The 24,158-nt window shown below is 39.2% G+C and overlaps 2 protein-coding genes across 6 annotated transcripts; both read right to left on the bottom strand.

The window, feature by feature from the left end:
• Positions 1-5,166: 5,166 nt before the first annotated feature.
• Positions 5,167-9,791, bottom strand: LOC137294663 (BPTI/Kunitz domain-containing protein 4-like). Its single transcript, XM_067825732.1, has 5 exons — positions 9,701-9,791; positions 8,855-9,000; positions 7,591-7,712; positions 6,777-6,852; positions 5,167-5,533 (listed from the first exon to the last, which is right to left on the bottom strand). Exons 2-5 carry the CDS (start codon positions 8,991-8,993, stop codon positions 5,346-5,348), a joined length of 525 nt encoding a protein of 174 aa, XP_067681833.1. The 5' UTR covers positions 8,994-9,000; positions 9,701-9,791; the 3' UTR covers positions 5,167-5,345.
• A 2,116-nt stretch (positions 9,792-11,907) lies between these two features.
• LOC137293666 (actin, muscle-like) lies at positions 11,908-22,830 on the bottom strand. Of its 5 annotated transcripts, none has more exons than XM_067824355.1 (9): positions 22,552-22,830; positions 22,061-22,221; positions 20,999-21,158; positions 19,561-19,797; positions 16,726-16,864; positions 14,598-14,708; positions 13,813-14,004; positions 13,283-13,402; positions 11,908-12,798 (listed from the first exon to the last, which is right to left on the bottom strand). In XM_067824355.1, exons 3-9 carry the CDS (start codon positions 21,125-21,127, stop codon positions 12,593-12,595), a joined length of 1,134 nt encoding a protein of 377 aa, XP_067680456.1. In that variant the 5' UTR covers positions 21,128-21,158; positions 22,061-22,221; positions 22,552-22,830; the 3' UTR covers positions 11,908-12,592. The 5 variants fall into 5 exon arrangements, with proteins under 5 accessions (XP_067680456.1, XP_067680454.1, XP_067680455.1 ...); XM_067824353.1 differs by having other exon boundaries at positions 22,717-22,819; XM_067824354.1 differs by lacking the exon at positions 22,552-22,830 and adding an exon at positions 22,424-22,549.
• Between the last annotated feature and the right edge of the window lie 1,328 nt (positions 22,831-24,158).

Genomic DNA, 24,158 nt, shown 5'->3' with positions numbered 1-24,158 from the left:
TAACCACATAGGCATTTCCCATTAGTTCCTCACAGTAACCACATAGGCATTTCCCATTAGTTCCACACAGTAACCACATAGGTATTTCCCAATAGTTCTTAAGTAACCATATAGGCTTTTCCCAATAGTTCTTAAGTAACGACATAGGCATTTCCCAATAGTTCTTAAGTAATGACATAGGCATTTCCCAATAGTTCTTAAGTAAAGACATAGGTATTTCCCAATAGTTCTTAAGTAACCACATAGGCATTTCCCATTAGTTCTTAAGTAACCACATAGGCATTTCCTAATAGTTCTTAAGTAACCACACAGGCATTTCCCAATAGTTCTTAAGTAACCACATAGGCATTTCCCATTAGTTCTTAAGTAACCACATAGGCATTTCCCAATAGTTCTTAAGTAACCACATAGGCATTTCCCATTAGTTCCACACAGTAACCACATAGGCATTTCCCATTAGTTCCACACAGTAACCACATAGGTATTTCCCAATAGTTCTTAAGTAACCACATAGGCATTTCCCATTAGTTCTTAAGTAATGACATAGGCATTTCCCAATAGTTCTTAAGTAATGACATAGGTATTTCCCAATAGTTCTTAAGTAATGACATAGGCATTTCCCAATAGTTCTTAAGTAAAGACATAGGTATTTCCCAAAAGTTCTTAAGTAACCACATAGGCATTTCCCAATAGTTCCACACAGTAACCACATAGGCATTTCCTAATAGTTCTTAAGTAACCACACAGGCATTTCGCAATAGTTCCACACAGTAACCACATAGGCATTTCCCATTAGTTCTTAAGTAACCACATAGGCATTTCTCAATAGTTCTTAAGTAACCACATAGGCATTTCTCAATAGTTCTTAAGTAACCACATAGGCATTTCCCATTAGTTCTTAAGTAACCACACAGGCATTTCTCAATAGTTCTTAAGTAACCACATAGGCATTTCCCATTAGTTCTTAAGTAATGACATAGGCATTTCCCAATAGTTCTTAAGTAAAGACATAGGTATTTCCCAAAAGTTCTTAAGTAACCACATAGGCATTTCCCAATAGTTCTTAAGTAACCACATAGGCATTTCCTAATAGTTCTTAAGTAACCACACAGGCATTTCCCAATAGTTCTTAAGTAACCACATAGGCATTTCTCAATAGTTCTTAAGTAACCACATAGGCATTTCCCATTAGTTCCACACAGTAACCACATAGGCATTTCCCAATAGTTCCACACAGTAACCACATAGGCATTTCCCAATAGTTCTTAAGTAAAGACATAGGCATTTCCCAATAGTTCTTAAGTAAAGACATAGGTATTTCCCAATAGTTCTTAAGTAACCACATAGGCATTTCCCATTAGTTCTTAAGTAACCACATAGGCATTTCCTAATAGTTCTTAAGTAACCACACAGGCATTTCCCAATAGTTCTTAAGTAACCACATAGGCATTTCCCATTAGTTCTTAAGTAACCACATAGGCATTTCCCATTAGTTCTTAAGTAACCACATAGGCATTTCTCAATAGTTCTTAAGTAACCACATAGGCATTTCCCATTAGTTCTTAAGTAATGACATAGGCATTTCCCAATAGTTCTTAAGTAAAGACATAGGTATTTCCCAATAGTTCTTAAGTAATGACATAGGCATTTCCCAATAGTTCTTAAGTAAAGACATAGGTATTTCCCATTAGTTCTTAAGTAACCACATAGGCATTTCCCATTAGTTCTTAAGTAACCACATAGGCATTTCCTAATAGTTCTTAAGTAACCACACAGGCATTTCCCAATAGTTCTTAAGTAACCACATAGGCATTTCCCATTAGTTCTTAAGTAACCACATAGGCATTTCTCAATAGTTCTTAAGTAACCACATAGGCATTTCCCATTAGTTCTTAAGTAACCACATAGGCATTTCTCAATAGTTCTTAAGTAACCACATAGGCATTTCCCATTAGTTCCACACAGTAACCACATAGGCATTTCCCAATAGTTCCACACAGTAACCACATAGGCATTTCCCAATAGTTCCACACAGTAACCACATAGGCATTTCCCAATAGTTCCACACAGTAACCACATAGGTATTTCCCAATAGTTCTTAAGTAACCACATAGGCATTTCCCAATAGTTCCACACAGTAACCACATAGGCATTTCCCAATAGTTCTTAAGTAACCGCAAGACAGGACAGTTGCAAACTATAAAACTCACGAGAAGGTTTATCGATGAGAATTTAGCTGACCTGACATTGTGTAGCTGGCATTTTGCTCATAACGATGTTAAACTAAACAAAGTCTAAACATGACAACAATCAACGTTAAGGTATGCATACTACAAACAAAACGCATGGGAACACCCTAACATTCGACTCATTCGCCTTAGAGTAGAAATGCCCTCACCAGATCTAAGCTATATGACTATCAAAGTTTAGAATGTTTTTATACTTTATGTTTCTAAGGCAGGAGGACAATACATGGATGAACACCTTCTTCATTGCTATGAGAGCGACGTTTCGATGCGGGTTCTAGGATCGTTATCAAGCGATGAACGTCGCTATCATAGCAATGACGATATTGTTCATCTATAGATTGTCATCCAAGTGCTTGTCAACGGTGTTAGAACCTACACCGAAACGTCGTTCTCATACCAATGAAGAAGGTATTCATCCATAAATTGTCATCTTTTCTTACTACTTCAACTTCTAAATGCCTCTCAGAGAATTTAACTTGATGTTTGTAATATACATTAAATCCAATGAACTGGTTTTAATACCCTTATTTCCTTCTTCGGTGGCGGAGCTGTCCCCAGAGAGAGGTGGGGAACTGGTGGTATGATTCATGGTCGCACCATGTTACCAAAAGTTAAAGATTACTTTTGTTGTTACCGTGCCTGGAACTGTAACAAAGCAATAAAAAACTGAATGGGATATTAAAACCCATTCAAACTCAATTTCTTTGCTTTGTGTTGTTTATACCGCGTCCGAGAATTGTAACAGCTTCAAGAAGGCGTCCCTGTGTGTGCGTGTGGGCCTGTATACATGTATATGTATTTTTTATATTTCATCATTAATATATTACGTGACGTATGGTTTGTGTATATATTTCGGACTCCAGCGTCCGGTATAGAGGATACCGATAGTGTTGTTTAAATGATGAAACCGATAAAAACAACGTTTACAAATTAATAAGTGGATTTGACTTTGACATGGCACTACAATCCTTATGAAATGCATCACCATCGAATACCATTTCCTATGTGGTTCTCTTTGCACTTCCACAGGTGTATCCTTAAAAAATCTTCCTCTTTCTCTAAGTCAGATAGCTATCTCACAGCACATGTCATTTGCATTGACAACATAGCGTGCCTCCGGTTAGGAATGCAATCGCTGCTTCTGTGTTAACCGTAAAATACATGACCTTCGCAATCATAAAATACCCAATAGCAATGTCATCTTGTAACATGTTTAAAAATGGCTGCAGATGTTGTCTTCCCTAAGGGTGTGGAACAGTGGGAACGTACGAAACACGCCTTTGGCAAAGCATGTCAGAGAAAAACTCCAGAATGCCTGAAACAACACACTTTTGACAGAATACAAATATTGACTCCAGAAGAAGAGCTCAGAGTTGAACGCTCGCAAAAGAGTTGTGAGTGAGTGAGTTTAGTTTTAAGCCGCACTCAGCAATATTACAACTGTATGGCTGCGGTCTGTAAATAATCGAGTCTGGACCAGACAATCCAGTGATCAACAGCATGAGCATCGGTCTGCGCAACTGGGAACCGATAACATGTGTCTGACCACCCGATACGCAAAAGAGTAAACGCCACCAGTATTTCTGCTACGGTAGTCTTTTCGTAATCGCTTGGTGTTGTTGATTTGGGGAAACAAGACATTCTTAGTGTTGACTACTTCACAAGAAGTCATGATAGGCAAAAATCCCACGACCTTCTCTGTTTGTATTTACCATCTGGGTGAGGTGTAATTAATAAAATAGAGATCATAATGACATTCGGTTGTTATGCGCTTTTTAGCACATGCATTTTGCTGATGATTTTCTTGTTAAGCACATCAAATTTCAAAAGGTCAACTGAAGAATGTAGTATGGTGGTGATCAAAATGATGTCCTTCAGTACACAATTTCATGACTTTGAATGTGATTCAGCAAACATTCGTCACATATTGTCCGAATTGCAACATAAGGCACATGTGGTCCAGTTCGAATATATTTCAGTTACAGAGTGCCAGCGTTCCATTTAGACACTTATTCAATATGCTGTTCGAGAATATTGCAATTCACCAAAAATACAAACACATATTCTAATTTACATCTGCATGGTATCCTCCTTATAGGGTAATGAAAGTCGATATTTACTGCATGTCGTGCGCGTGGGCATATCCTGTTCTTGTATCCATGACATTATTGGGCATTTAAGGCACGCGAACCTGAAAAATGGGTGTGTTTATTATAAGTACCGAACGTGTTTTGCTTTTCAAAGAAGAGAAACTTGAACTCTTCTTGACATCAAAACTTTCAAAAAAGCTTGTGACAATATAAGATTTACATCTTCTTCGTTCGACACCCTACCTGGCAACGTTGAGCGGTTCAGAAATTCAAACATACATGACAGTCCTGGTTTGGTTTCAGTCCTTCAGCTGAGCAAAGGGATGCAACTCTGAGCAGGGGACTATTTCGCGGTGGTGCATTACTCCTAGTGGATTTACATTTGTGTGTATTGCTCAACGATGTAGTTAGCAATATTCCAGTTTTGTGACGGTGGTCTGTGATCAGTCGACTCTAGACAAGACAATCCAGTCATCAACAGCATGAACACTGATTTACACAACTGGGATACTCTGGGATATCAACCAAGTTATCCATCCACATCACTAAAACCCCTCCAATAACAAGCATTGGAAGCTGAAGACCAATTTTATACCGGATATCGAAAGGACGCCTCTTATAGCGAATAAGACCTAAGCTCTGCCCAACCTGAAGTATACTGACCGAGATGTTAAGAGAATAAGACACTTCAACTCTTTGATTCAAAAGGATCGAAAAGGTTAACCTCCGTGCTGGTGTTGGAGTTCAAAAACCACGGTCATGATCACATCAAATGTATGATTCGAACACACAGTTCAATCACGAATCATGACAAAAACAAGCAAATCTTAAAATAAATACATTTTATTGAAAAACAACTTATGGAAATTACTCAAGGCAATACTCAGTTATTCTTCAGGTTTTGACGACGATGGGTGACTTGCCAACAATGTGAGATGAAGAGGACAAAATGCTGTAAATGCCACTGGGAATTCAAGTATTGAATGGATTTGCTTCAGTTACATTGTTAAGGCCTGGGGAAGAATAAGCCTCTCTTCCTGCAGGTTCTCATACACGCCCTCTTGGTCTTAAAATTGTTACCGTTTCCTCCACAGCCGCCATAATGGAACTCCTCGCACCTGTTGGTGGTTTTATTGTAGTAGAAGCGATGAACCATCTCTGAGCATGTCCCTACGTCCTTGGTCATCTCACAGACTACAATCACATAAAACATACATATGGTTACCTGAAAACGTCTTATTCAGCTTAATTATTGTTGGAACGAGTGATTAAGATGTGTATCATTTAACGCCGCTCTCAGCAATATATCGACATTTTCACGGGGCATTATCGTGATTGGTTGACTGTATGGCTTGTTGTTTAGTGCCGCATTTCTCCAGCTATATGGCGGCGGCCTGTAAATAGTCCAGTCTAGACCTGACAATAATGTGATCAACAGCATGAGCATCTATCTATGCAACTGGAATACGATGACATGTGTTAACCATGTCAACAAGTCTGACCTGACCACAATCCTGTTAGTCGTCAATCGTCAAAAGCATGGTTAGATTGATTCTAACCAGAGTCTTCACATATCACATTATTTGGAACAGCTTGGAACATTTTTTGCATCTTGAAAATAATCCCGGGTGGTCGAACTGTTTGTGTGTTTGTTGAACGCGCTCAGCGATGTTCCAGTTAAATTATTGGTGTTTTTTTATTTTTGTTTATGTATTTTGTTTTGTTTATTTTGTTTCATCTTGAAAATAATCCCAGGTGGTCGAAATGTTTGTATGTTGATAAAAGCGTGCTCAGCAACATTCCAGTTAAATTATGGTGTGTTTTTGTTTAATTTGAAAAGTAAAGTTACAAATCCATGTCAGTGGTGAAATATTACTTATCTGAATGAGTAAATAGACTGAGGGTATTCATTTCATCTGATATAAGCATCTCTTTCACATGACCCGGAAATGTGTTCTTATCACATAACAAGTCAACTATACGTACAGCTTGTTCGGCTTGAACAGAGCTACTCTAAATATGCATGACCCGGGAGGTCAAATGGCACAAACGGCAGGTCGAGATAACTTCATTAAACAGGGGAGCAGAGAATGTAATGATATTAACGCTGCGTTCTCACTAAAGCATGCACACATCGGAAACATTAAATCATCTGTAACTTCATTTTTTTAAAACGTTAGGACATTGCTAACGATTTCTCGACACAGAGATGTCAAACGGCGACCTTGTCTCAGCTGTTCGGACATGTTGACAATCAACTGACAAAGGTGCACCCCTTCACAATAATAGACCCAACCTGTTGTGACACGGTCACGCAATGAATTAGCATTCGCTTGATCAGGTCAAGCTGAACACACTGCAGCTGTGTAAGATGGAAGAGTATTGAATGAACAGTTCAATCGTTAGGCTACTACCATTAAGAGGCTCTGTGATTTACCTGATTTATCTTTGACACAGCGAGGAAATCGGCCAAGCAACATCTTGCACACCTTGCCATCAGCACATTTCAGTTGCTGAAAACAGAATCACATTAAAAAGTCAAGATTACAGAAACGGGATAGTGTTAGGGCTGGGACGGGTAACCCGAATACCCGGGATGGGTGAGTAATGAGTCAGTACCGGGTACCCATACAAATACCCGGACCCGTTGTGATCATGTGGCTAATAGATTAAAAAATGTAATATATTTTTCTGTCATGATTATATGTTGTCTTGTCTTTAATGATTTAGACATCATTACAGTCACCTCATTTTAATACTATCCATGGTTAAGAAATTGAAAAGCTTTAAATTTTAGCCTCTGAGCTGAAGAAAATATTGCCATTTTTTGCAGATTTGATGTCAGAAATTAACATAACTTCTATCTGGGTAGGGTAGGGTAATATTGGTGAGGCACCCGTGTAAAAAATCCGGCCCCTTCTTTAGTTTCTACCTTGCACAGTCTCATACAAATCATATCTTTTATGTCAGTTGATTCCTGTCCCCGTCAGAGTTTGTTGATAATTGACCACTTACAATGAGTAACTTTCTGATCGACTTTCCGTTTAAACCCATCCAAAGAAAACACTGTTTCTCTGGTCGTTTAACGGCCTTTTTTTGTCATAATACTTCATGGCATTAAAACAAGTGCATGTTGGTACCCGTGTCCCGCCTATAGAAGTAAATAGAACGACATTCAAAGTTAGCATTTCGCCTTGATCCTAGAAGACTTATACCATTGTGCAAAAACCAGAAGCTCAGATTCTACTTACATCACATGAGTTCTCCAGCCTGGGTTGACACTTACAGTCAGCTGGAACGTTGCCAAAACGACACGCCATCCAACATCGTAGAGGGCGGAAAATACGACCCAAGTCACGAAATGGGCGGGGACCTGCCAAAAGCAAATGGTTTTGAAAAAATAATCATCATACAGAATGATCATTTATTCTGAGAGATGTAGATCATAAGTAGGTTTCATCTTAATGTGACATTGATTTATATTATCAGGTACTGATATTTCATTTCCATACATATGAAAATTGTTTAGCTATCATAAAAGTATTCGCTACATTAAAATTTACTTGTTTAGCATCGCTTTAAACTGTAATGCAGTAATACGGTTATGTTGGGTAATCCAAAAACAACTTCCATGGAACCCAAAACTTCGGGCATGACCAGGGATCCTTATTCTTGAAACGTTCGCAACCTTAAGAATTCTTAAGTTTCATTGTACCCACTGTGTTAAGAGTGGGCTCATGACGTTAATACGGGAGAGGACGTTTCGAGAATACCTAGGCAGGTGTCTTAATGATTACCTTTACGGTGGAGCACACAAGTTCGGGCATAACCTCAGTTAGTCAACGATTATGTATTCTGAAGAGCTCACAAACTCGGTTCCTTAACGATTAGGCTGCATAAAAAATTAAATGTTTCTCGGTCACATTTTCTTCACAATTGACGAGGGCGGTAGGACTTTTTGTATACTTTTTTATTTTTTTATTTGTTATAGAAAAAAAGAAACGAGGGGGAACACATTTTTATCTTTCTTCTCTCAGAAATACAGCTTGGAAAGTTTAGCACGTGTTCATGAGTTATGGATTCAGTCACACTCGTTCTTACAGACACTGATTCTTAAAGTGGATTAATCGATGATCGGGACGAGGCCAAGTCAAAATTTATGTTTTCTTTAAATGGTTCTTTAAATGTGTTAAGATCACAAATAGAAGTGACGCGCCGATGCCCAAGGAACATTTCACATTTTTTATTTAGCCTTACAGCTTCTGCGAAGCTGACAAGCCCAGGCATACATACAATCTCAACGAAAATAATACATATTTTTAAAACCGGAATCAGCGGCTTTTGATGGCCTAAAAACACAGTTAGTGGAATCGCCATCAATGGAATTTACAAAACAATATCATCAGAACATTTATCTTTAATTGTGTAGGAGAAAAGGTCTTTATGGAGATAGAGAGATTTTGGGGGTTTTTTTTCTTTTTTCTTCAGTTAAAATAATAATTATTACATTTGTACCTTGCCTGTTCATGATTGGACTCGGGGTGGTCGTGTCCACGGAGACTGGCATCGCCGTCATTGATGAACCGTCGGCAGTCACCAGAGCAACACCCACAAACGCAAGAATGGTCAACAGCACAAAACCTTGTGGTATCATAGTGAATCTGAAAGCATTTTAACATTATAATAACAAGTAGCTTAAGCCATTGTTTGATAGGTGTGGTTAAGTGGTGTTCACATGGATAATGTGTTACAAGGATTAATATTACGCATACACTATATACCTGTTTTATATATAGTTCCTTGCTTATGAAGTATTTTTGCCATCATAAAGCGATTGTCAAAAAGCTTCTCATGATTGTGCAGCAAATATACCCATAGAAACTAGGAAAACCCATGAGAGTTCATGTACAAGTGTTCCTTTATCTATTTCCAGAATTTCATTCACAGTGCAAAGACATACTTTGTGAAGAGAAGAAACCTAGATGAGAATAAAGGAACAATTGTACTCTACCTAATTCGTTTCCATGAGTATAAGAGTTCTTGTACCTCTTTTTCTTTTTAACGCACCGAGTTCTCATTAAGGGATTGGCATCACATTTTAGGCTCGCTTGCGTATGTTGGGATGTATCATAACACATACACGCACTTTCAATAAAAACATTCTCAACACACACAATACATTTAATACCTACCATGGTCCTATCTCATTTTGATAACTTATCAATCCTTAAATAAGTAGAGAAAAACTGCATTCTCAAACTTTTGCACCCATCGCCTTCCTATTAACAGTTTTTAAACGGTTGCCATTGTTTTCAACATATTTAAGAAGCAAAAACGCAAAAGAAAGATAATTATACTTACAGAGGAAGAGCGGGTATTAAGGAAGATTATTTTCTTGTGTGGTGACGTTTCCTAGAGGCTGCCCATTGTCTTATTATATAGTCTCACGTGTAACGTCATGCCTGGCCTATATGTCATTTATCATCCACAATGTGTCATATTTTATTAGCTTGACGCCATGCAGAACGTCTACTGTGACGTCAGACAAGAAAAGATAAACAAATTGTGGTATAATTACCCCTGGTCGTGCCTTATGTTCTCACACACCACGATGTATACTGTATGCATTTGAATTGTAAGCACCATTGCCGGAGGCTTGTCGTGATTTGCTGGCTGATCAACAAGTGGTTTGAAGGACGTGTATTGCGCAGCATATGGATGTGCAGCCAGTTTGTATTGTGAAGAGAAAATATGATGTTTATTTTTGTTTTTGGGAGGGGGTGGGGTGTGTGTGTGTGTGTTGTTGTTGTTGTTTGTTTGTTTGTTTTTGTTGTTGTTTTTTTTTTTCGACCATTTGTGAATCACGACATAAACACGGATTCTGTGTTTTCCACTTTTGAAGAATTAATGTGGCTAACTAATGACATGAATTTGGCATCGAATTTTCTATTGTTTTATCAAAACAGCGACAGCCATTTATCATTTAATGCTACACGTGCAAGCACTATGTGGTCAGTGAATATATGCGGTTTTCTTAATAGCGTTAACTGTCAATTTAGACTTGATCTTCACCAGTCCATGTTTGTAGACATCAGGTCATAAATGGAATCGACTGGTCAGGGTCGCTGAATATCGTAGGCCAGTTCAGTAGAGCGATGCTGACGATGTCAATCACTGGATTGTACAAACTCGGCGAAATTTAAATTATTACCTGAAGAGACTTCCAGTATGACAATAAACAACACACAAATAACATTAACGATATGATATTTAGTATTAACCATGGTATTTATAATGAGACTGAGGGTGGTCAGTCATCCGTGTGGACAGCAATATTCCAACAGAATCTGCCTTGGGGCACACAGTCATTTAGGTTTATCGAGCACACTCCTGTTCACAAACTGTAATAAAACTAGCAGATGCTAACATTTTGTTTAAACGTGTTCCATGAAACCGTGTGCTTAGTAAAAATAACATTTGACTTGTCTTTGCGTGTACTTGTAATGTGTGTCACAGGTGGAACAGTTATAGATCACCATTTTTCCAGAGGGTTTTTGTTCGGTTCAACGAACCTTAATTCACTATTTATTACAAATATATTCAGAGAAGTAATAATCGACGGTTGCAGAGATACCTTGTACAGTTAAACAAGGCGTTTGAACACTGGAGATCAGTTTCAAATACTTCAAGTCCTGTCACTTCATAATATTTCGACTTTCAAATTACTTCTCTTCAGGTGATCAGGTGAAATGGATGTATAGATAGATAGATAGATAGATAGATAGATAGATAGATAGATAGATAGATAGATAGATAGATAGATAGATAGATACTCGTGGGTCTGGGATAGAATATGCCTTCAGCAACCCATGCTTGCCATAGACGGGGCGACTAAGCTTGTCGTAAAAGGCGACAAACGGGATTGGGTGGTCAGGCTCGCTCACACGCCATTGGTTCCCAACTTTGCAGATTGATGCTCATGTTGTTGATCATGATCATGTCTAGTCCAGATTGAATTATTTATTGACTGCTGCTATATAGCTGGAATATTGCAGAGTGTGGCGTAAAACTAAACTCATTCCCTCACTCACTGGAAGCCACGCGACAACCCTGTCAACATCAAGAATTAATTTTACCACCATCATATTAACGTAAAATTAGTAAAACGTAAGCAATACAATGAGTCCAAAACTATATTTTCAGCTAATATTTTCACCTTTCTGCTCTCTTGCTCGTGACGAAAAACATGCAATACGGCCTCAGATGGCCTTATTCAAAGTGACAAAGAATGTGTTATCACAATTATCAACGTTATGTTTAAAATAGAACAGCTTTATTCGTAGTCAATTAACTTTTGAAAAATTAAAAAATGTTTATGCAGAGAGACTTGCGTACGTTACAATTGCCCTAAATTCACGAGACGCTGAGAGTCGATGTGATTCACGAATACACTTGTCGTATAAGAAAAGTATACCGGTGTGGTATGTATGATGTGGATTACCCACATTCATTTATCAAAGTTATTCACCCTCCGCCATAAATTATAATATAAAACGCAAGACAAACAATGCATATTGAATAAAATAGATTCTTTCAAATAGGTACTCAGATTTAAATGAATCTGAACGAATACATTGTATATAAATAATGATGAATATGCAAGGAGAAGATGAGATTCGGGTATGGGGTTTAATATTAAGTTCAATGCTGTTTCATGAATATTGCCCTGCAAGGTGTACGTGTGATGATGTTTTAGAGTTGTAGCCGACTGAGATACCATGACCCTCCACACAGCACGCCCCCAGCCGACCAGACTTCGGTGGATCGTTCGAGGACCTCAAAATCACTGTTTGTGGATTCCACACACACAGACTACGGTACAAACAATGACTGATCTGTACAAACAGATCCGTGAAGCGGATCATTATTGGTCTTCAGCAAACCCATGCTTCATGTAAGAGGCGACTAACATGATCGGGTTGTTCTGTTGATCTGGTTCGCTGATTTGGTTGACATATGTCATGACATCTCATTTTGGGTAAATCGATGCTCTTGATGTTGATCACTGGTCTATCTGGTCCAGGCTCGAATGTTTACAGACCGACACCATATAGCTGAGTGCGGTGTTAAACAACAAACCAACAAACAACCTTACAAACACTACATGTGGATCTAAAACAGTGTCATCATTTCTGTCACACACGGTGGACCCAGTATACACGTCCTGACGAGCCTATAAGAACCCGGTAGGCCTCACAAACACTTCCTGTGAACTATAGTAGGTCCAAATTCATCATACTCTTGCTTTGTGATAAACATTCTTTGGAAAGTTGTAAGCGAGGCTAAGATGGAGCCACCGATCCATACATTGTATTTTCGCTCAGGGGTAGCAATCACTTTCAATTTCATAGTTTTGGGAATCAGTTTTTTAAGCTCCTTTGTCAGTCGCTCATCTATACCTGGAATTCACAAAAGAAAACAATGGAAAAAATACTTCCGAAGATCTTAATCATTCCTGACATTTTACTGCCATGTCTTTTAGGTTTTTCATGCATATACTCACATTGTCAGTCTAAATCCTTACTACACAGTAAAAAGAACCGTTCATGATCACAATAAAAGTGATTTCTTTGTGATAAATATAATTACCAATTTATGCCTTCGAACTTTTTCGAATATAGTTATCGTAACATTTGACAATCACATAACGCTCAGCGTCGTGGCGTAAATTAGCCCAAGCGCAACAGACACAGTGAACCAAGCTGGAGTCCAGTTGTACAAAACAGCCTCTGCGCTATGACTACCTTAAGTCTATGCTCTGGTGTGAGAGTTTCGGTCACCTAAGCGCAAACATCGCTTTGAACAACGGCGTCCTGCTCGTTATTACAAACTAAGTTAACCTTTTCAGCCAAAACTGGTAATGTGGTTTTGGGCACTACTCACCAGGGAACATGGTCGAGCCTCCAGACAGGATGAAGTTGACGCACATATCTTTCCTTACGTCAATATCGCATTTCTGTAAGGTCTTAAACATCATCTCATGAATCCCTCGACTCTCCATGCCTAGCAATAGAAAACTCTCAAAATGTACACAAAGGGACATTACATGGGGTTCGTGACCATTATCATAGTGATGATCATAATGATAAACATTCATCTATTTATTTATATTGGTACATGAAAGTGAAACTGTTAAATTGTACTTTAAAGCAAATATTTGTTTTGTTTATATTTCGCGACATGTTCTTTAGTTCATCCCCATCTGCCTATATCAAACTGTTTGGATTCAGCCAGTTTCCTCTGGATCATCGTGCAGCTGGAATACTGGTGACTTTTGAGTGTGATGCCACATAATAAATTAGCAGCCAGAATACACTGTGTGCGACGACACATGCCCATGTATTTATGATCTGTCTGGCATGACATCAGTATCACTTCAACACTTGACCGGCAAATGTAGTCACGACTTTTACCCAGCATTCTTGGCTTGAACAGAACCTCTGGTGCACGGAACCTCTCACTGCCGATAGTTATCACATTCCCGTCAGGAAGCTCGTAATCTTTTTCAAGTGAGGAAGACTCGTCAGCTAATTTCATCTCCGCCTTGAAGTCCAGGGGAACATAGCAGAGCTTTTCCTTGATGTCTCGCACTATCTCGAACTCGGCTGCAAACACGTTCATTATCTGTATTTGAGTTCCAATACATCTTAACACTGGTGAAACTAACGTCAAAGTGTATTCTGTGAATCGGTGTTAATTTCAGAATGCCTGAAATGATGGCATCGTTGTTTTCCGAACCGTTAACGACCCATCTTCAAGAAAACTTGAATTGTGATTTGAAACTTGAGACCGACTACTCACAATTGATTACTTCCCTCTAGTCATACATGCAGGTGAGGTCGAAAACATAGTCACATGAATGTGGGTTAACGATCAAATGAAAGAGCCCTTTGATACCTGCAGAAATTTTTTAAGCAATTCTCAAAGAATTCGTTGACTGAGGCATCTTTTAAGATTGAGAAGTGTAGTGTCTTTTTGTAGCAGAACACATCATGGCTCCAGTGGTCAAGTGAACAGGTGACCGGCATGATCGTAACCAGTCCCTCAGTGGACAGGACATTTCCCAGACATCAGCTTTAAATAACATGCACTCAGGCGCATATATAGTGTAGGGTCTGACAAGAGTGGCTTGTGTGTCCGCTTTGAGCAGCCCCTTTGTGGACAGAAGTATCGCAACATTATTTTTAAGGCAAATCACCTGATGTAGTCGTCAAATCGTATCCTCTCTCCTGTAGCATCCTGCTGAGGTAGGACGTTATGTTGTGGCCTGCAAGGTTCATTCTCCGGATAGCGTGTGGCAAAGCGTATCCTGGATATCAGAGTGTAATTTTATTAATAAAGATTATTCGAAATGCATTCTTAAAATCATAAACTAACATAGTGAGGGGTGCCTGAAAACGTCTGAACCTTACGTTGAGGAAAGAATTATTGACTATCTTTTTAAAGATGGCATATTCAGGCGGACACCCACATCTGTAAGCAAGTTTGGAATGGATGGATGGATGGAAGTATGGATGAATGGGAGGATGGATGGATGGATGATATCCCCATGCAGTTGCCCAAGCCAGTTAGTATTATTTTAGCTATTAATGGAATTCCATAAAACCGCTGCCACCGACTGCCATTTTGTTACCTTGCCTTCTTCATGGGAGACGTTAGGACCTTTCAGCCACAACCATACATATATAGTCTGGTTCATAATTATTGAGAATTTTTCTTCTTACTTTGAGCTATCCTAACACCGCAACTGATTCACTGATACTTAAAACTAAGTAATGATATAAGGGAGGTAACTCATCTTGGCCTACTGAGTATAGTACAATTAGAGTTACCTCCCCTGAATTTGTAGCAGACGTCACTTTCCTCAGCACTGTCAACAATGTCTGCTGAAGATAAAAGAAGGTTGATTTTTGAGTTCTGTAATCAAGGAATTGATGATGTAAATACATTGGCAGAGAGAACAGGAACTCCTCTTTCTACTGTGTATAGGATTAGGAAGAATTTTAAAGAGGGAAAGGATTTTGGGCACCAGAAAGGAGCAGGGTGACCCAGAAAATTGGACTTCTCAGATCGCGTCCGGCTGGGAATTTTAGCGTCTAAAAAGCAAAGGGCAAGCATCTCAAACATCAGGTATGAAATGATAGAAAGGGGATCAACAGTTGTATCAAAATCTACAGTTAGAAGAAATTTTATTTATCTTGGATGGGAGAAAAAGACTGGAATTCCTTCTCCTCTCATGAAACAAGAACATAAAGACAGGCGTGTTGAGTGGTGTTTGGCACATGAAAACTTTGACTGGGAAAATGTGATTTTTACTGATGAAAGTTCAATATGGGTATATCCCAATAATGTGAAAATATGGACAAAGTCTGCGTCAGCACCGTTGTATCGACGACCTAAATACAGCCCAAAGTTTCATGTATGGGGAGGGATATCCTTATTAGGAACGACCCCGCTGTGTGTGTTTGAGGGAAATCTGACAAGTCAACGCTACACTAACATATTAGATAATTTTGTCCTTCCAAGTGCACATGTGTTTTATGGAAATGACTGGATTTTGCAGCAAGAAAATGATCCTAAACACACCGCAAAACATGCCGCCAAGCAGTGGCTTTAGGAGAAAAATGTGACTGCATTACCATTTCCTGCATATAGTCCTGACTTAAATCCCATTGAGAACATTTGGGGGATGATGAAGGAATGTGTGAATCAAAAGGGGTTGACAAAAATTGAAGACATGAAGAGAGAAGTGGTCCGATACTGGGACAGCATAACTCACGAGACACTAACCTCTCTGATAGGAAGTATGCCTACCCGTCTTAGACTGTGCCGTGAAGCTCAAGGAGACTTGATAAAATATTAAATTGTTACCTACACAACATGAAAAGGTCAGTTCACTTTCACAATACATTCAATTTTATCTGATTTGTTCTCGTTTAATAATATGAAATTCTTTAGCTATTCTCAATAATTTTGAACCATACTGTAAATATCTCCACCCTGAATTCAGTTTCTGATATTTTACAAGCAGCGACTCGCATACATACGATGGTCGCGTCACGTCTTGTACATCTATGATATAACATGTATTGACATGTCGTAGGACACCCACTAAGTGATCCAACTTTAACTGGAAATTATCAGCAAGAAACACGAATGTAAAACAGAGTGAGTGGGTGAATGTGGTTTTATGCCACTTTTAGCAACATTCCAGCGATATCACGACGAGGGGCAACAGAAATAAGCTTCATACATTGTACCCATGTGGGGAATCGAACGCCTAACCACTAGCCTACACCACCGCCCGTCTTCAAAGTGTTCAGTACCTTCATATATGGGCACGACATGCGTAACACCATCCCCACAGTCCAGTATTATGCCACTACCACGACCTGACGCGTACAGCGACAACACTGCCTGAATACTGACATAGAACGCTGGAACATCGAAGTTCTCGAAGAGAATCTGCAATAAAGAGCAAAATGTAATATATTTCAACACATTTTCTAGTTTACGGTTTCTCTGACAAAGGGGAAGCACGATAGTCCACTAGTTAAAACGTTCGTTCCCTTTGCATAACGGGTTTTAAAGGTCAGCGAACACCAGACTGACAGGAGGTGCTCGTTGGTTGGTTGATTGTTTTTTACTGCCGCACTCAGCAATATTCCACCTATATGTCTGCAATCTGTTATATAATCGAGTCTACGCAAGACAATCCAGTTAGTATGTGCCAACAAAGTCTACATACCTACATAGATACTTTTATTCGCCTCTTTACTGAAGACCTATTCTAACCTGGATATTCAGGGGAAGTGGTGACCGTAATAAACATGAGTTTAAATGGCTCTGGTTAAAGTAACACAGTCACTCTATCGATAAGTTTTATCTGACAAAAGAGAACATGTTCTGCTCATTAATATATCTGCCCAAATGGTGCCTTGTTCCAAGTGTAATTCAAGCACAGGCGTCAAAACAGGAGTGGTAACTTTCAAGTGCAGCTAGAAGTCGTACGTAGCAAGCCCAATGGTTTTCGTAAGCCTGACAGGTGAAACGGAAGTAGCCTACAGCATTTAGCCATAAGTATTCCGAAAATCAACATGGCGGTCATTACGTGCCGTTTCGCCTCATTGACTTTATGTGTTAATAAATTAAATTAGGTAAGTATAAACAAACTCATCTTACCTCAGTATTTGGTAATATGGCCTTTAGAGGTAATTACTCGCAAAAGTCGCCGTGGGATGGTGTTGTAGAGCGATCTGATGTACTCGACAGACATGCCTTCCCACACACGACGGATGGAATGTTCCAAATCGGCACCGCTGTTTATATTTTGAATATTTTCTGAATTTCCTTAAGTTTCCACCACACATGTTAAATAATGTTAAGTCAGGAGACTGGGCAGGCCAGTTTAGACTGTTTAAATCGTTGATACGGCGAAATTCCTGCACTACACGAGCCCGATGTACAGGTGCATTATCATCTTGAAAAATATAGTCATTACTTGGATAATGACGAACAATAACTGGCCAGATGTTGTCATTTAATATATCAATGTACTTCAATGCATCTACAAACCGCCATTGTCCCCACGCTATTGTAGGTAATACGTCCCCAAATCATGAGTCCAACGTTTTTACGTGATGGAGGACAGATACAATCACCTAGCCATTCTTCACCAACTTTTCTCCAAACTCTCACACGACTGACTGTCAGATCCCACTATAACACTGCAGTCACCACTGAAGATGACAAGACTCCAGTAATCAACAACATCTTTCATTCTCTTCCCTCTGCACCACACCGCGTGATTTCTATGATTCACCTCACGAATTCTAATGACTTTTCTCACAGAGCGAGTATGAAATCCTCCCGAATGTAGTTTTCTCTCAACAGTTCGCTTGGAGAAACTTCTGTCCCTGCTATCATTGAAAATATTGGTATTCGTTCAAGGAGCTCCTACGATTCTTTTTTACACATGACGAAAGTCATCGTTCATGTCGAGCCTTGAACAAAACTGGCCTTCCACTTCTTCGGCGATTTTCTGTATTTCCTCTTGTCAAATATCTGTCTAAAAACTGTAAACGGTACTTGAAGGCACTGCAATTGTCCTGACAATTTCAGATCTTTTTATCCCTGCTTCAAATAATATGACGACCTTTTCTTTTACAGTCGATAACAATTCCTTCGATTTCTTGCCCATGTTGTTTACGATCGCGATTTCGACGAAGCAGACGACAAGTGACGTCACAACTTTCTCCACGTGAGGCTCTCGTGACGTAGTTTTTGCACTGCCTCGAAAATACGGCACGACTTAACACCATATTTAAATTACGTCACATGATTTTCCGAATACTTATGGCGGAATGCTTTAGATTCGTGGATTCAGGCATGCGTTATAACTTTCAGGTGCAGGTAGGTTCGTAGCAAGCCATTTCTTTTCGCGTAAGCCCGATAGGTTGCCAATCTCTTTATTTAGATAGTATCGAGGACCTGGGTCTTATTTTCATAATGGTAGCTACGCCCCTGGAGGTCAAGTCCAAACTTGGCCACACGAACAGCGCTTCAGCGGTGCTGTGCAACATGTCAGATCGGGGGTTTGCAATCCATATTCATGAAGCCAATTAAAGAAACAGTTGAGAAAGTGGATTTGAACAGAACTGAAGGCATAACAAGTGCTGTATATTACAGGACATATATATTGTATATTTACTGAATGCCAGCAGAAGGCACTATGCAAGAGAATCACTAGTGCCTTCTCATGCACCACGGAATTGGAATTAATCAACACAAGCCTATCAGTAAAGACGAAACATTCACTGAGTAAGACGCAATTATGGGTCCATTGTAATAGCCAGCAAAACTTCTTTTGGGTGTATAAACTCTTTTACTGTCAACACCCTTCTACCATTTCAGTTGCTTATGAAAATAAAACGCTGATGCGATTTTTACGGTAAAGAACTGCACTGTTTCAGAATGGACCCGATTTGCCCTTAATGAGCCTCGTATAGTCTTCTTGCAATGTCTCAATTTCTGTATACATTTTGCGTGCTCTCGCTTAAAACGTAAGTAAAACCATTAAGGTATATATAACACTACATACGTTAGAAAAAGTATAAAAAGTGTAACTCTAAGAGCACGTTGTGTGGGAACGGTGGCTTTACCTGAGTCATTTTCTCTCTATTACGTTTCGGGTTGAGGGGCGCCTCCGTCATGAGAACCGGTTGATCAGTAGGATGTGCTCGGAGTCCATAGAAGTAGATGTAATTCCAGATTTGTTCCATGTCGTCCCAGTTGGTGACGATACCGTTGTGTATGGGATAGTTCATGCTGAGCACACCTCTCTTGGTCTGTGCTTCGTCCCCAACGTAAAAGTCCTTGCTTGGTCCAAGCATGCACTTCTGCAAAACATCTCGAATGAATGATATTGCAATCTCATTCAAATAAAATCTGTTTCAGGGTCACAAAATGCGTAAAGGTCTCTCTCTCTCTCTCTCTCTCTCTCTCTCTCTCTCTCTCTCTCTCTCTCTCTCTCTCTCTCTCTCTCTCTCTCTCTCTCTCTCTCTCTCTCTCTCTCTCTCTCTCTCTCTCTCTGAGAGAGGTTAAATTTTATATTTTCAATATATTCAGAAAAGAAGGTTCTACAAAAAGATAATATAAGCAGTTGATTGATGCTGCAATTTGTAACAAGTGCACTCGTTCTACGAACTGCAAACTTTATGCAGATACGAGAATCGTGCAACACATTGTTGACAAGCATGTGCAAATACCGAGCATGTAAAACGCTGCGTTTTTGCGTAACACAATCTTAATTCGCCTGTTTTCACTGAGTTTCATCATTTATTGAACTCATCGTTACAAATTTGTTTTACCTTACATCAGTTCATGTTTAAACAGTACCTTTAAACAGAAATATTTTTTTTCAAAATCTAGCTTAGAACAGCTGACTGAAGCAAGTGGCTACATATACACTGGTACGTCTTAACTACTGATGGGTAGCCTATTTGATATCAGTAGACACGAAGGTGAGATTCCATTCATCATCAAAACTGTGTTCCACGGGAGATCTTGCTTGTGTGAGATATCTCCTAGAAGATATTATTTTGACAGTCGATTTTGTGCATTTCTATGACGTCGTGAACTTGATGACCTCACAATGCTATGACATTGCTGTGCACAGAAACAGGTGGTACAGAGTTGAGAGGTGTACATATTCCATTGAAAACAAATGAAGAATGAATTTGGATGATGAATAGAATCTCACCCCGTGTCTACTGATATCAAGTTGACAAATTTACATGAGTTGATAAAGTCACAAATATCCGATTCTCCATTTTTCATCATAATTCAGTATTCATTAATTTTCATTGAAAAATGTGCATCTCTGAACAGGGTACTGCTATTAGACTTGGTGTGATGTGATGTCATAGCATTGTGACGGAATCAATCTTTTGACAACGTGGCATTGTGGATCATGTGATTGATGACGTCATCAAAATCTACTTTTGAAATCTACTGTACAAACTCTAGTGTACCTTCTCTCACACAAGCAATATCCCCAGTGGAGCACAGGTTTGGATGATAATGTCATGCGTTACTCACCTGGTACTTTGGTTTACCAGCTATTGACGAAATAACATGACGTGGGGCGTCATCACCAGCAAAGCCAGCTTTACACATCCCAGATCCGTTGTCAATGACGACAGCTGGGATTTCATCGTCGTCGGACATGGTGTTGGTGAACTGGTTGAGACAGAGACGTCTGTAACGTAGTAACATACGTCTTGTATATGCGTTGCAATGCGATGCGCATTTCAGTGAGTGCAAACCTTCAGTTTGGAAGAATGAGAGAGTGAATATTGTTCAGTTGAACAATGCAACGCTCCTACTTAATCCATGTGCACTTAAAATGTTTCATTCTCGAACACCACAACAATGAAGTATAGGACATTTGTGTTTACCCTATGTGTGTTTAAACATGTAGAGATACTGATCAGGAGTGTTTGGTTTTGTGGCTGTTTAACACCACTCTCAGCAATATATCACGATAATAAATAGTCGAATCTGGGCCACATAACCCGGTATTTATAGTAATGGTGACTTATGGAATGTGTAAATTTACTGAGTGAATTTCCTAAATATTACAGGAATTTACACATTTCCTGATTTGAAACATTTACTGTGACGTATATATACGCTGCTTCTGGCAGTATCCAACATCATCAGAGCAGGAACACAAGATATAGGTTTTTCATGCATTCAAGCGGACCCTTTAGTCACTAAGCTAAACCACTGCCTCATTAGAGAAATATGGACCTCCTTTCACAAAGCACTGAGGTAATTATAAGTCACCATGATAGCCTTAGTGATATGTTAAAGAAAGGAAGTTAAGGTTAGTTAACCTTAGTAAAAGGTTGCTTCGTGTCAGAAGTTGCTGTACACTAGACTATACAACCATTTTTAGATTCTCCATTGCACATCTTTGGGTGGTCTGGGTTATTAGGAATCTTTCCCATACAAGTCCTGTCCATATATCATAGTAAATATACAGTATCAAACATATAAATTTTATATTTAGTTTTAAAATCAGTGTTTTAGTCCAAATGGTTCATGATCATATATTTGTAACAGTCACAGTCCACAAAAATATAACGTTTTCCCTACCTCCAGCAATTTCCGACCGACTGTTACTGGTATCACCTTCAAAACAGATAGGCAATCTACAGACAGGACTACTTCAAGGTATTTATATCATGTCGAGGCGGCCCAGTCCAAGTCTTCACCATGTATGGAAGTGATGGCTCTATGCAGATGGCTCCGACTGACTGTGAGCCAAAACAGTATGAATAAGTGACAAATTTAGCTGCTGATTACGTTGCATAGAAACGCCCCCCACCAAAACGATCAGCCATAGTGATGCGAATTCACACGACAAAGTTCATGAAAGAACATGTTCATGCAAGCGTTCATTCAGTTATCGAAACCCTCACATGATTAGATTGTTATGATTAAATGCGAATTTCTTACAATATCCTGGACTGTATATCTGTATCATCAAAACGTTGATCGAATGCATACACAGTTGTGGTAGCTGTATTTCACAACCCGGAAATAACAGCACTGTTTACTTTAGAACACCAAGAAATGAGAGTTACCTCCCTTGTACACTGTCAACACACACATTGGCTTCTGGTTTCGCTGGGCGAGAGTGGTTCGGCTAAATGCTTCCTCGAACAAAATGTGTACCGATGAATTATGTTTGCATAAGTAAATTCTCTTTAACTGGATTACTGTGAAGGGATATTGGAGATTATCCTTACTATTATGCCCTGGTCTGTTTAAAGCAAGTCTGACCCGACACCAGGACGGATAAAGAACATCGGCGCAGCTCGGCGAGACTCGAAACATACTAAAGAACTATTTATAGCGAGGAGAAAAAATGAGAGTTACCTCCCTTGCTACGTTCAATCTTACCACGTGTTGGGAAGAATGGCATTCGGAATTTCAAATTATTCCCAAATGTTGCGACAAATCAAACCCTCCAAGAAAATCTTTTTCTAGGACTATACACTTAAAAATAATACAAGCAAAACCGAACAAAATGGTCTGTCGGATTTAACCACAGGGGCTTGTATTGCTGAAAATAATTAATATGTCCTGGGTCGAACAAGCCTACACTGATATTCATATACGTATTAGGAAGGAAAGGGATGTAACGCACACAAAGTCCTTCTTTGTATGTATATGGATATCAGTGTAGGCTTGTTCGACCCAGCACGTATTTTCAGCAATATGCCCCTGTGGATTGAACAGATTCGTCTTCAACGTGAGCACAAGACTGTCAAAAGGAGTTTAGTTCCATGACCATATATAGACGGATCTGTGCGCGAGACAAAAACACCGCCGTTAGCAGATGGCGAAATTAATTATTTTCCCCGATGCCACATAAAGACGCATGCTGATCATGATGAACTGTCAGCATGGTAATCGAACCATATGACTTCGTAGTGATGTAGTATCAAACATAGTACAACGTATTGTATCTCTGCACATTTACATGTCATTAAGGCCTAAACAGGTATGTTAATTACATATTATGAATTTGAAAAGATATTTCGAAATACTCGATTTTGGACACATCAGAGATTTTAAATCACAATAACCTATTCTGATTGAAAATGCCGCGCCTTCAGTTCAAACTGTCTTGCATATATTCACTGGTAACCTTGCTCAAAATGAAATAGATACTTCAGATTATCATCCAACAGTTTAATAATTAAGTTTTCACACCACAAATATGCTAATCATTCCTGTTCACGAGTCTCAAATCTTCAGGTTTGACAGAGTCTTGCAGAGAGTTGCATAAATACACTCGTATCCCGAATAATGACACTGCAACGTACCAAAGGTTTATCACAGCACAGGTTTCACCAGCCGCCGGTGTATAGTTTAAGTCTGTGATATGCAGTCTATACTCCAATATGTTTGCATATTTCTCACTCAGGTGTTCTTCAGACTGCGTGCTCTTGCCATTAACATGAAACCGTATGTGTATCAAAGGATATTTCTCAGCATTACACAAAAACCATGTCTGAACAGTGTGTTAAATAGTCACTGGCCTGCTCGCCTGTGGCTAGTAAAAACCCTGTCAGGCCAGTTAATTACCCCAGCCCCTGGACCCACTATAAAGTAAATTTGTGGACGGTATTCTACCTTTTTGTAATCTTTTGCTTGGTTTCTACACGATTTAAATTTTGCGCCG

The sequence above is a fragment of the Haliotis asinina genome, chromosome 8, assembly GCF_037392515.1.
Source record: "Haliotis asinina isolate JCU_RB_2024 chromosome 8, JCU_Hal_asi_v2, whole genome shotgun sequence".
In the NCBI taxonomy this organism is placed as follows: Eukaryota; Metazoa; Mollusca; class Gastropoda; order Lepetellida; family Haliotidae; genus Haliotis; species Haliotis asinina.
This window is presented reverse-complemented; position numbering and strand designations above follow the sequence as displayed.

Excerpts from the sequence above, each read along its gene's own strand:
- LOC137293666 (XM_067824355.1), bottom strand. The coding sequence starts at position 21,127 with ATGTCCGACGACGATGAAATCCCAGCTGTCGTCATTGACAACGGATCT. Across the intron at positions 14,709-16,725 it reads TGTCGTGCCCATATATGAAG|GATACGCTTTGCCACACGCT; the intron begins GTACTGAACACT and ends TCTGATATCCAG. Across the intron at positions 14,005-14,597 it reads CGATTTGACGACTACATCAG|CCGAGTTCGAGATAGTGCGA; the intron begins GTGATTTGCCTT and ends ACGTGTTTGCAG.
- LOC137294663 (XM_067825732.1), bottom strand. The coding sequence starts at position 8,993 with ATGATACCACAAGGTTTTGTGCTGTTGACCATTCTTGCGTTTGTGGGT. Across the intron at positions 6,853-7,590 it reads GGCTGGAGAACTCATGTGAT|CAACTGAAATGTGCTGATGG; the intron begins GTAAGTAGAATC and ends TTCTGTTTTCAG. Across the intron at positions 5,534-6,776 it reads CTGTGTCAAAGATAAATCAG|TCTGTGAGATGACCAAGGAC; the intron begins GTAAATCACAGA and ends ATGTGATTGTAG.